General features: G+C 36.6%; 1 protein-coding gene across 1 annotated transcript in view; it reads right to left on the minus strand.

The window, feature by feature from the left end:
- MTFMT (mitochondrial methionyl-tRNA formyltransferase) overlaps positions 1-12953 on the minus strand; it is a 29143-nt gene that overhangs the window by 845 nt on the left and 15345 nt on the right. The window contains exons 5-8 of the mRNA XM_001375281.5: positions 6492-6567; positions 5382-5473; positions 2646-2724; positions 1756-1838 (exon numbers count right to left, since the gene is read on the minus strand). Of these exons, the coding sequence (XP_001375318.3) occupies positions 1756-1838; positions 2646-2724; positions 5382-5473; positions 6492-6567 (330 nt within the window). The remainder of the gene's footprint in view (positions 1-1755; positions 1839-2645; positions 2725-5381; positions 5474-6491; positions 6568-12953) is intronic.

The raw sequence follows: 12953 nt of genomic DNA on the forward strand, positions 1-12953 counted from the left end.
TGTGTCTTAAAACATCCAGGAATCATGGCTCCACCTAAGTAAGAATGTCAATCAGAAATACAATGGGTACAGATGTCAAAATGATAACATTTTGTGCTATGGAACTAAAGTTGTATGACAGGAATTTTTTAAAAAATCACCTCTTTTTTCCAACCAGAGGAAGCACTTAAATTATTAAACATCATCACTTCTTTAGGTATCACAAAAAACATAATTTTAAACTTCTTGAGGGCAAGGCCTTACTCATTTGTGCACTCAATATACAATTCAACAAAATTTTATTATATATACTATATGCAACACACTGTGAGAGGTGCTGGGGATACAAAGACAAAATTTACAAAAATAGCTGCCCCAGAGGCTCAGAGGATAGAGAATCAGGTCTGGAGATAGAAGGTTCTGAGTTCAAATGTGACCCTGTAAAATGGAGATTTGAACCCCAGACTTCAATCTCCAGAAGAATCTCCTTGCTAGTTCCCAGATTGCCCTATAATCTCCCTGAATCTCACCTGAGTGCGAGATCACAAATTATTATTTAAAGGGGCTCTCTGAGTACTTGCGCTCTCTCCCTGCTTCCGCTTCCAAGCATACATGTCTCTCAAGATGTAGAGTAAGTGAAATTGAATGGGCCTTTTGGCCCTCCTAGGCACGTGCTTTTTTATTTTGTATTTTTCTTTATTTCTTAATCTTTAATAAACCTCATAAAATATAATACTTGTAGCAGAGAAACTAATTTTTAATCTTAACAACCCCAGACACTTCCTACCTATGTGATCCTGGGCAAGTCACTTAACCCCAATTGCCTTGCCCTTACAACTCTTTTGCCATGGCACCAATACTTAGGATTGATTCTAACATGGAAGGTAAAGGTGTTTTTTTTTTTAATTGTTGTTTATTTGCTTTTAATGAAAAATAAAAAATATCTGTCCTGCCCTGTGAGAGCTCACTTTCTATTAGTGAATAGACATGTAAAGAAATTACAAAATAATCTAATTACTTATAACTGGAAAGGTCCCCAGGAAGAATTCCCCCCAAAAGATGGTAGCACATAAGCTTATTTTGAAGGATGATAAGCAGTCTGAGAGGCAGAGATAGGAAGTACCTTTCCAGGCGATCGGGACAGCTTGCAGAAATGCAGAGCTGAAAGATGGAATGCTGATTTGGGGGAACAACAGTTCATTTTGGTTGCAAAATGGAGTCTATGAAGGGAGTAATGTGAAATAATGTTGCAAAGGCAGGTGGGAGTCAAATGATGGAGTGTCTAAAATGTCAAAGTAAGTAGTTTATAGTGAATCCTAGCTACTAAAGGCTTCTGAACATGGAATATATTTTTACTGGAAATCTAGAAGGAAGATAGATTGGAGAGGGGAGAGCCTAGAATTAGATAAAGAAATTAGAAGACCAATAGTCCAGGCAAAAGGTATGCTGAGCCTCAACTAGAGGGGGGTGGGATGGGGCCCTAACTTTACACAGGGCATTACATAAAGGGAATTTTCAAAATGTTTATTACATTTTCTGCTGTTGCACATCCTTTCAGATTTTCATTTAGCACTGAGTGTTCAACTAAACCTCATTAGTTAATACCACTTAACAAATTATGTTTAAGAATAAATGGTTTGAAGAAAATTGAAGTTTCTTTACTGTCTAAAACTATTTGCTATAACCAAGGGATAAGCAAGTCTGTGCAGTATATGAGCAAGCAAAATATCCAAAACACTAAACAAATGAAATAAAACAAAGTAAAGAAAACTATACCTTGCAACAAACCAAGAGTGTTTGTGACTGTTTGTGGTATATTATAGTTCCTGGAAGAGCAGACTGTCCTGTTAATTTCTGATCTGAAAAAGAAAAGAGAGAAAAAGAGAAGCAATACTCTTTTAGGTTGGTGGCTGCTTAATGAAAACGAGGAGAAAAGTTTTTAAAATGATCTTTAGGGTAGATTCAAAACTAAACAGAATTGCTGGATGAAAAACTCTCAGTGTTTTCCCAAAGTTCCATGTAATACACTAATATTGGAAAGTCTGGGTCTTGTGTAATTCATTAATGTAATCAGAAGTTTTCTAATACAAAAGAGAATGAATCTCTTATTAAAAATATAATTAGTTGAAAAAAATATGAATATATACATATAATTAGTGACCGGGTTAAGAAGTAAATCTGAAAGTGTTACCTGACCCTTTTTTGATATAATTACTGACTTGTGGAAAAAAAAATATGGCAGGGTTTTGAACCCTGACGATATCTCTTAGTTGATCCTCTCCTATCTATGTCCAAATATCAAATGAGGCCCATCCCAGACTGAAATATTGGGAATATACTCATAGGTCTGGAACTAGCCTGAACTTAAGGACAGTAGGATTATACAATCTATGGCTGAAGAGCCCTCCCCAACAAAAAATTATTCAATAAGGTGTCCATGGACTTTCATTTATGCCATTTACCAGGATAAAATTACTAGACCACTTGTACACTCCAAGGAAAATGCTTGTAACAACTCTGTCTGATGAATGAGATTTTGCCTAACTAAACTTGAGTTTCCTATAGGAATTACATTTCAGGCAAGTCTGACCTGAGATAAAACAATACATTTTCAGTTAGGTTACCAAGTGGAAACACTTTTATTTTAATTATTTAAAAGTTAGTACCAGCAAGTCCTGGACTATTAGCTTCCACCAAATCTAGAAGTTTAATGGTGTTACCCATCCAGAGTGTCTGCAGTGGAATCTGAAAATGAATAAAAAATAAGTATTTAGAAGGACTACATTGCACCAAAACTTCTAAACATCAATCATTAGATGTTAACCAGTTCTACTTCTTTTAAAAGGAAATGGAGAGTTAATCTTAATGTTGCCTAAGTCTTTTTGAATACGTTATAAATGTAGCCAGTCCTTCTTTAAAACAAGGAGATGGGTTATGGGACAGATATATAAGACCCCATTCAGGAAAAGTAATTATCAACAAGCATTTATTGAACATTTACTATGAAAAGGACAAGGTGATGAGTGTTATTTATGGGCACTGTACTAATTGTGTACATTAATACATTCTTTGGCTTATTTCTAGGATTTAAAAGAACATACGAGAAAAATTTTATCTCTCAAGTATACGGAATCAGAACAGGTGGCCAAAGGCCCTAAATCTGTTTCATGCCAGGAAGCAGGTGGTAAAAAGAGCATGTGGAGAAACACATGCCATAAAACAGCTTTGGGTCCCTCTGCCACCTGTTCTAATTTAGCGTTTGAAAGATAAATTCTTTGTTCTGTTAAAAAAAAATCTTAAAGTTAAAAAAATACAGATTTCTTTAAGGCACAAAAAAAATACTTCTTTTTTAAAAGAATACAATGAATTAACTTTCCCACACTATGGAGCTAAGATTTTAAGGTTTAAAAAACAGCCTTTAGGGTTCCTTCTATATAACACAAAAGAATTCATTAAGGTTTTAGAAATTTTAAGTTTCTGAAAACACTTAGGAATTGAAGTAAAACAAAGCTATTTGAAAAGCAAAAGATCTAATAAATACTTGTTTCACTTTCCCTCCCCGCTTTAGTAAGATGCTGGGCTATTCATTCTCACTACTTTATTCCTCTCAAGGAGCACCACCTACTTTGAAGAGTTGGCTGGTGAAGCATGGAGACCCGTCAAGCACTATCTAAGGCAAGATACTTGATATCTTAGGGGAGTATAGTTAATTAGGCCTCCCTGGGCCTGCCTGTAAAGTTCCTTTAATACTGATGCACCCTAGAAATTGAATCTTGAAAGCTGACTTCAGCCATGTGAGAGAGCAGTCAGTGTGAAAGAGAGCTCCCTCTGACCCTCCAGCACATTGGCTGGGGAAAGGATAATACCTATCCTCTGACAGGGAAAGAGAAATCCCACCAACTGGAGAGTGAATATTCTTGTGGAACGTCTCTCCCACTGAAGTGGAACACACTCAGCTACAAGATGCTGTTAGTTCAGCCACTGGCCTGAAACTTCCACTAATGTAGCCACACAAGCATGCCAAAGGAAGAAGACTAGAGTTCCATTTCATCATCCTCAGGACTAACCAAGCAAAATAGAAATACTTCAGTGCCCAGTTCTCTGACATGTGAGTTGTTGGGTGTAGCAACTTTATAGCTGGAAAGAGATCTGAGAATCTCTGCGTTAGAATGGAACTCAGAAGCATTTATTCCAACTGATACCCAATCTCAATGTAGTGAGTGGTCATTCAGCTCTTTTCCCCCCACAGGATACCCCCAGAGAAAGGACTCCACTATGGATCAGAGCAACTTTTTATAACAGCTATTTCTACAAAAAACTTTCACACTTTGAAAGAATTAGTCATCATTCTGCCCTTTAGCAGCTAGGCTAGGTGGTATAATATAGAGAGGTCAGGAGTGCTGCCCAGATTAAAATGTAACTGAGAAATGTTTAACAAAATAAATAAAAATAGAATAGAATATAGATAGTGCTAATATGTGGTTTTTTAAGTCAATATGTACCTGCCCATTTCTGTTTGAGTTTGATATCACTGGTGCAGTGGATAGAGTAACAGACATGTAATTCAGAAAAACCAAATTCCAATCCCGTCTCAGATCTTAATAGCTATGTGAATCTGAGAAAATTACTTAGCTTTTCAGCCTCAGTTTCTTCATCTGTAAAATGATGATCAAAATAGTAAAAAAAAAAAAAAACCCAAACCTTACAGGGCTAGTGTGTGAGTCAAATTACTTACACACACACACACACACACACACACACTTATGTTTTCAAACCTTCAAGTGTTATTTAAATGTTATCTATTATTATTAATTTTTCTCTACTCACCCACTGAAAAAATTAGAATGTCCTAGAAATCTTACTGCAGTTTTAAGTTTTTAATAACTAAAATATTTTTATAGCTTAAAACTACAATAAAACTTCTGTGACATCCTGTATAAACTGTTTTTCATTTCATATTTTCACTTAGAAAACTCCCATCTTTTGGATCCCCCAAATGTTTTTGAAATGTTATTACTGATGAAGATTTAAGTTTACTAAGAACTGTAAGGGATATTCAGAATATCCAGAGAGACTGTTTTCTAGAAGTTCACATTTTAGACTATGCCTTTATGTGACCTTTAAAAGATTTTTAATAGGAAACCTGACATTGAACCAGCAAAAAATGAGTAACTGAATCCAAGTGTTTGAAAAGACAAACATATGCTACAATTTGAATACATTTATCATAATATGTGAGATTTAAGAAGTTGACTTACAAGAACTTGATTATGAAAACAAGTCAATCTTTTGTTTACATTTAACATATTCCTGAATCTAGTTATGCACAGTTGAGTCCTCATTCAAAATATCCAAAAAAGTGATTTTCATCCCACACTATTAGATTGAAATAGATGCCTTACCATGCTGCCAATGGCACGCTGAAGTCGCAATATTTCCTCTGGAGTTTGTTCCTCCCATTTTACACAACTCATAGCAACAGATATCTTGGGGGCTATAAAGTAATGCCAATAATGAAAATTAACATTTTTACACCTACTACACTATAAAGTCCATAAAGGAAACCAACTATGTTTAAGGTAAACTTTGGATCTTCCTCAGTCTAGCTCAGTGTTATGCCACTGTTAATAAATGTTGTTGAACTATTGAATTTTATGCTTATGGTAAAATGAGTGGCACTGAATCAATTAATAGACATTCTAGTTCTTTCAAAATACCCTAGTATTCAAGGGTAACAATCAGCATAACATATATACATAGAGTGATAAATGAATCTGTTTAAACAAAATTAGAAAGTAATACAATTCTTCTGTGGAATCATAAAATTATATGCCAGTTTCAATAGTGCAGCCTGGGAAATGAGATTCTTGATTAAATTTTAGTCTTAATGACTTTGGGGATATCATTTAAAATTCAACTTTTCTTTTAACTTTTCTTTTCAGAATATACAAAACAAAAAAAAACATACTAACAGCAGCTAGGTGGCTCAGTGGCTTGATGGCCAGGCCTAAAGACAGGAGAGGTCTGGGTTCAAATGTAGCCTCAGATACTTCCTAGTTGTGTGTGACCCTGGGCAAGTCATTAAACTTCTGCCTAGTCTTTATTGCTCTTCTGCCTTGGAACTTATACTGCATATTAATTCCAAGATGGAAGATAAGGGTTTAAAAACAAAGACACACACACAAAAAAACCCCACAACATACTTCCAAACCCCAAAGGAAAGTGAATGAAAGAATATAACATTTTGAGAGACAGTTCATCACAAAATATTACATTTTTCCTCTTCTGTGGGTGAAAACATGATGGTAAAGAGGTCTTGTTTGAGGAAATGACGGAGTCTATTTTATGCTACATGTCACTGGGGCAGAATTTGGTTTATGGGGCTTCAGTTTGTTAGCAGCCCAGGTAAAAAAAAAAAATCTTTCCCCTTTTGATACAAATAAGGGAGAAAAAGCAAGAGAGCTAGAAAATCTGTTTAGCCCAAGGTGACGTTTTCTACAATTTACACTTACCATATGTTACTCCTTCAGCTGGTTGCTGCCTTTCATTTTTTAAACTTTCAGGCAAGTTTCTCAAGACTGAAATAAGCTACAAAGAGGGAGATAAAAAAAATTAACATTACACTAAATACATCATATTCTGATACTGAATATATATATATATATATATATATTTACTTCAAAAGACCTGGGAGCAAAGTCAGCTACTACACTGGCTTTTTACTGAAATCCTATCTCAATGATCTCAACGAGGCACCAGCCTTACAATGTCACCAGCAGAGCTGCTGTTTTTCTAGTAGAGTTGTACTGGTAGTGTCCATCATCCCAGGACCCTGGCGCTGGGGAATCAACAAGATTCTCAAAGTCAGTGGCCCAAGGTGAGGACTGTAGTGTACTTAGAGCAGTTTTGTGTTCTATAAAAAGTTAACTGGTCCGCATGGGAAGCAGTCATTCATTTACTGGAAAGGCATTACTATGTACTCATCATATACAAATATAAAGCCATAAACCTGAATTGACCTCATTGCAGTACAAACTATTCAACTTGGTTAAGTGGGCTTTAAGGAATAGTTCCTAAAGGCTAAAGCACAAATGTTTATTTGCTAACTCATTCAATAATGCAAATTTCAGGAAAGCTTTACAGTCTAAGAATAAGGCTTCTTTGGCTCTTTGGTTATAGAGTATGTATTCAGTTTCACTGAATGTTTGACTCTTTGTGACCCCATTTGGGGTTGTTTGTTTTTTTTTAACCCCTCACCTTTGATCTTGGAATCAATACTGTGTATTGGTTCCAAGGCAGAAGAGTGGTAAGGGCTAAGCAATGGGGGTCAAGTGACTGGCCCAGGGTCACACAGCTGGGAAGTGGCTGAGGCCATATTTGAACCCAGGACCTCTCATCTCTAGGCTTGGCTCTCAATCCACTGAGCTACCCAGCTGCCCTCCAGTTTTCTTGACAAAGATACTGTAGTGGTTTGCTGTTTCCTTCTCCAACTCATTTGACAGATGAGGCAAGCACAGTTAAGTGATATGCTCAGGGTCATATAGCTAATAAGTATCTGAAGCTGGATTTGAACTCAGGAAGGGGAGTTGACTCTAGGGTTGGCACTCTTAGTCACTGTGCCATCTAGCTGCCCCCTGGTTATCAAATATAACTTTCTATAAATAATAACTGTTAATCTAGTCAGATGACCTTAGAACTTGAGTTCCTTTCCATAACTCCAACTACCATGGAACATATCTGTTTTAAATGTCCTTCCAATGATACAGGTATAACCCAGACTGAATTGCTTGCCACCTCTGGGAGGGGGGATGGAGAAGGGAGGGAGACAATTTGGGTCATATAACTTCGGAAAACTTATGTGGTAATTATCCATTGCATGTAATTGGTAAAAAATAAATGAATAAGAAATATTATTCAAAAACTTAGAAAAATCCTTTCAAAACCTAATCACTGATAAAATAACAATGTAGCATTTTATAGCACTTTAAGGTTTGTAAAGTATTCTACAAATATTAGTTTATTTGAGTCTCACAACAACCCTGAAAGGTAGGTACTATTGTTATCACCATTTTATAGATGAGGAAACTGAGACAAACAGAGATTAAGTGACTTCCAGGATTATACAGCTAGATGTGTCTGAGGCTGGATGTGAACTCAGATTTTCTTGACTGCAGGCCCAGTTCTCTATCTAGTGTGCCACTGAAGTGTCTCTGCTTAGGAATGGAAGGGACCTTAAAAATTATTCGGTGTAGTCTATTCTCTTCTCCACTCCCTCTATTTTACAGATGACGGAATTGAAACCCAGCAAAATTAAGTCACTTGGGGAGTAAGTGGCAAAACTGAGATTTGAACCCAGGTTCTCTGATTCCAAATCCATAGCTTCATTCTACATCAGGATACTTCCTCAAACTCAAACTTCTTGGTCCTCCAAAGCTTGCTCTTATTAGGTCTGTTATTTCTGCTTGCAGTACCATCACATCCAGAAGTCTCCCTGTGCGCACAACCTTGGAGATGTAATTGACTCTTCCCTTTGCTGCCCCCCACAGTCAGTTCGGAAGTTGTGCTTGTTGAAACGAAATTCCTCAATTTGGCTCTAATCTCAGTGATGCCACCTTAGTACCCGTCTTGATTGCCATTTACCTGAACTATTGCAAAAACCTAACAGATCTTCCTGCCTCCATTTTCTTCACCTTACTCCAAAATCAATTCATCACAAAACTGCCAGAGAGATCTTCCTTCTCAATCTTCTCAACATCCTTCAGCAGCTGCTTCCTGATCAAAGTTTTGCTACATAGAAACATCCTTTCATACAACATGAATAGAAACTTCACAAGAAATGTAAGTGCTAACAATATTTCTCCTTTAAAATATTAATTATGAAATCTCTTAAAAGTACTTTTCATGTGTAATAATTTTTTAGTATGAAAACAGGTTTAATTTTCTTGATTTTCCTCCAAGTTTCCTGGACTCACTTTTTCATAAGGGCATTCCACATCCCCAGACCCTGATGTCAAGAGGCATTCTACATCCACAGACCCCTTTTTGTCAAGAAAGTTCAAGCCCTAAAAGTGTTTTTTGTTTGTTGGTTTGTTTTTTATCAACAAATTAGTTTGGGAAATATTGGCTTACCAAATAAAGTTCAAAATACTTGTTTGGAATCAGAAGTCTTCCATATGCTTGTACAATAATCACCTACCTCTCTAGTCATGTTCTCTGTGTTCTGGTCAATCATGACTCCTTGCTCCCCTCATACACATTTTCCCATTCCCACCTCCATACTTTAGTTTATAGAAGTCTCTGAAGCTGGAAGGCCTCTCCTTACTCCAACACTTCATGCCGCCAATTATTAAGCACTTGCTCTTTGCCAGGCACTGGGGATATGAAGTTATTTTGAATACTTACAAGATATACTAAATACAAAGTAAGATTTTGTTGGGATGGAGGGAGGGTCTAGTAGTGGTAAAGAATTATTTCAGAGGGAAAGATGCACGAGTTGAGCTTCGAAGGAGGCTAGCTGGGGAACAGCCTGTACAACAGTATAAATTAGGAAGATGGAAAGTGTATGAGGAACAGTAAGAAGGACAGTTTGGAGGTGTGGGGAATGTCAAGGGAATAAAATGGATAATAAGCCCAGAAAGGTAGGTGAGAGACAGCTTATAAAGAGCCTTCCATGGCAGGGATAGGGAATCCTGGGAAGCGAGTGACATGATCAGACTTGTGATTTAGGAATCTCTTGGGCAGCTATGTGGAGGGCAGATTGGGAGATTAATTAGATGGTTATTTTAATAGTCTAGATGAGAAGTGAATAGGGCCTGAAATAGAGTGTGGCCATGTAAGCAGAGAAAAGAGGGTAAGATATATTATGATGACTAGATATGTGAGGAGGGAAGGGAGGGAGACAATATGGATCATATAACTTCAGAAAACATGTGGAAATTTATGTGTAATTGGTAAGAAAATAAAATTTAAAAAAATCAAAAGGAATATGAAAAAATAATTTAATAGACTATGAATTCTATGAGAACAAAGACAATATCTTATTTAATTAGTAAGCCAAATACTTAGGCTTAAAGCTTAGACTTTATAACAAACCAAAAAAAAGTTAACCAAGAGAATATAATTGTTGCTCGTCTATTTTCCAAATCCACAAAATCTTTACATTAAAAAAACTACACATATGTAGAAGGCATCTTTGATGAAGATTTATAGACAGCTTACTACAAATAATATTCTAGAGCAGACCACTTTTATATCAAGGCACAACTAACTGGAGAGATATAAAGAATGCACTTCTATTTGCTTAGACTAAATTAGGCCAAGCAAAATACCACCTTAAAATCTTCTCCAATAAGGTGTCTCCCATGCACATGTTATTCTATATGATTCCTTCAAAGAGATAACTCTGTTCAATGACTCTGTGATTAAAAATATTAAGTAAGGAATCAAATGGGAACACACTAATTTTCCACAAATATTTGCCTTTATCAGAGAGGCTGTTCAGCACCAAAACCAAATGGAAGATAGACTCCTATATATGGTGAGGTCCTCTAGTTTGTTTTTTTAAACCATCACCTTCTATCTTAGAACTGATACTAAGATGGAAGAGCAGTAATGTCTAGATAACTGAAGTTAAATTGCTTGACTAGGGTCACACAGCTAGGAAGTGTCTGAAGCCACATTTAAACCCAAGACCTTCAATTTCTAGGTCTAGCTTTCTACCCCGAGTCACCTAGTTGCTCCTGATGTTCTAGTTTGTAGATGACATTGGGCTGTTTTCAACAACAAATTCAGCCACACTGCAGAACGTCTAAATGAGTTCTAAATGATTCCAAAGAGTTTAGCCTATCTAGACAGAAAAAAAAAACAAAAAAAACTAATGAGAAAGAATGCCTATAGTCCAGAGTATGAGAGTAGTTCACTGAAAAACCCATATAGCTGGCCTATCAATATATACAACTTGAACAGATGTGGTAGATAGATAGTAATCTAGGACAAAAATTCAACAGCAAGAATAGGCTGAGTTGACTTTGAGAAACTGCATAGCATTTTTAATTATCTCATGCTTTCTCCCAAAACAAAGGATCATTTTTTAAAAGAACAACATTCTTGTTTTTTAAACCACTTACCATCCATCTTAGAATCATTACTGTGTATTGGTTCCAAGATAAAGAGTGGGAAGGGCTAGGAAATAGGGGTTAAGTGACCTGTTTAGGGCCATACAGCTGGAAAAGTATCTGAGGTCAAATTTGAGTCCAGAACCACATTCCTAGGCCAGGCTCTCAAACTCACTGAGCTACCTAGCAGCCCTCAACTACTAATTTCTTATCATCTTTAGAAAACAAAAAACCCTTACTATCCATCTTAGAATCATTACTGTGTGTTAGTTCTAAGGCAGAAGAGTGGTAAGGGCTAGGCAAATGGGAATTAAATGACTTGCCCAGAGTCACATAGCTAGGAAGTAAGTAGCTGAGGCCAAATTTGAACCCAGGACCTCCTGTATCTAGGCCTGGCTCTCAATCTACTGAACCACTTAGTTGGCTTCAGTAATATTCTTCTGATGTTGTCTGACCCAGAGACATGGAATATTATTTTTCAAAGAACATAGTTGAGGGTCACCCAAATGCAATAAGATGCATGGTGAACTTGACAGTACAAATAAAGAACTGTGCAAGAGAAATGGCATGAATGATGTAAAAAAAAATGACCAAAAAAGAATGTGGCAGGGTCATGTGGTAGGAAGGAGCAATAACTAAGGGATAGTCTCTCATACTCATCAAGAGACTGGAAGATGGTCCCAGCACAATGGATGGACATGCTGTAGAAGCTGAATGAGAAGAGAGGTTTAAGTCATACAGGATGAGAAGGTACAGGTTGCACCTCATGAACTGCATCCCTGGAGGGAGTATTCACTCTATTGAGATCATAGATCCGTCCAATCTTTCTTAGTCTAACACTGTAAAAGTATACATTTAAATGTATGTTGAAAATAAATGTTCAAAAAGAGTTGTACTCTTTTTTTTTTTTAAACCCTCACCTTCCGTCTTGGAGTCAATACTGTGTATTGGCTCCAAGGCAGAAGAGTGGTAAGGGCTAGGCAATGGGGGTCAAGTGACTTGCTCAGGGTCACACAGAAAGAGTTGTACTCTTAAAGAATTTAACCAGGCATTTTTCATTGCAAGCTACAGTAATACTAGGAAAAGTGGCCCTCAATCTTGACAATGGACACTGAAGTAATACTTGTATGAGTGAATATATTTTATTAGGCATAGAGAAAAATACAAACTTGTTCATAACCTAGTAAACTTCAAAATAAGATGCTTTGATATGTATTATAACAGAAAAACTATACTTTAAATTCATATAATAGCACAAAAGAAATTCCTAATTGCTAGTTTTATAGAATGTTACATAGTTCAGTCTCAAATATTTTCTGTAAAAAAATCTCTTTTGGTATTTATTTAATATTCATAGCTGTACTCTTTGTGGTGGCAAAAAATTGGAAAATGAGAGGATGCCCTCTGATAGGGGAATGGTTGAACAAACTGTGGTATATGATGATGATGGAATACTATTGTGCTAAAAGGAATAATAAACTGGAGGATTCCATGCAAATTGGAACGACCTCCAGGAATTGATGCAGAGTGAGAGGAACAGAACCAGAAGAATATTATACACAGAAACGGATACACTGTGGTACAATCAAACGTAATGGATTTCTCTACTAGCAGCAATGCAATGATCCAGGACAATTCTGAGGGACTTAAGAGAAAGAACACTATCCACATCCAGAGAAAGAACTGTGGGAGCAGAAACACAGAAGAAAAACAACTGCTTAATCACATGGGTCGATGGGGATATGACTGGGGAAGTAGACTAAACGATCACCCTAATGCAAATATTAATAATATGGAAATAGGTCTTGATCAATGACATGTGTAAAAACCAGCGGAGTTGTGCATCGGCTACTGGAGGAG

Source organism: Monodelphis domestica, chromosome 1, assembly GCF_027887165.1.
Source record: "Monodelphis domestica isolate mMonDom1 chromosome 1, mMonDom1.pri, whole genome shotgun sequence".
Classification (NCBI taxonomy): Eukaryota; Metazoa; Chordata; class Mammalia; order Didelphimorphia; family Didelphidae; genus Monodelphis; species Monodelphis domestica.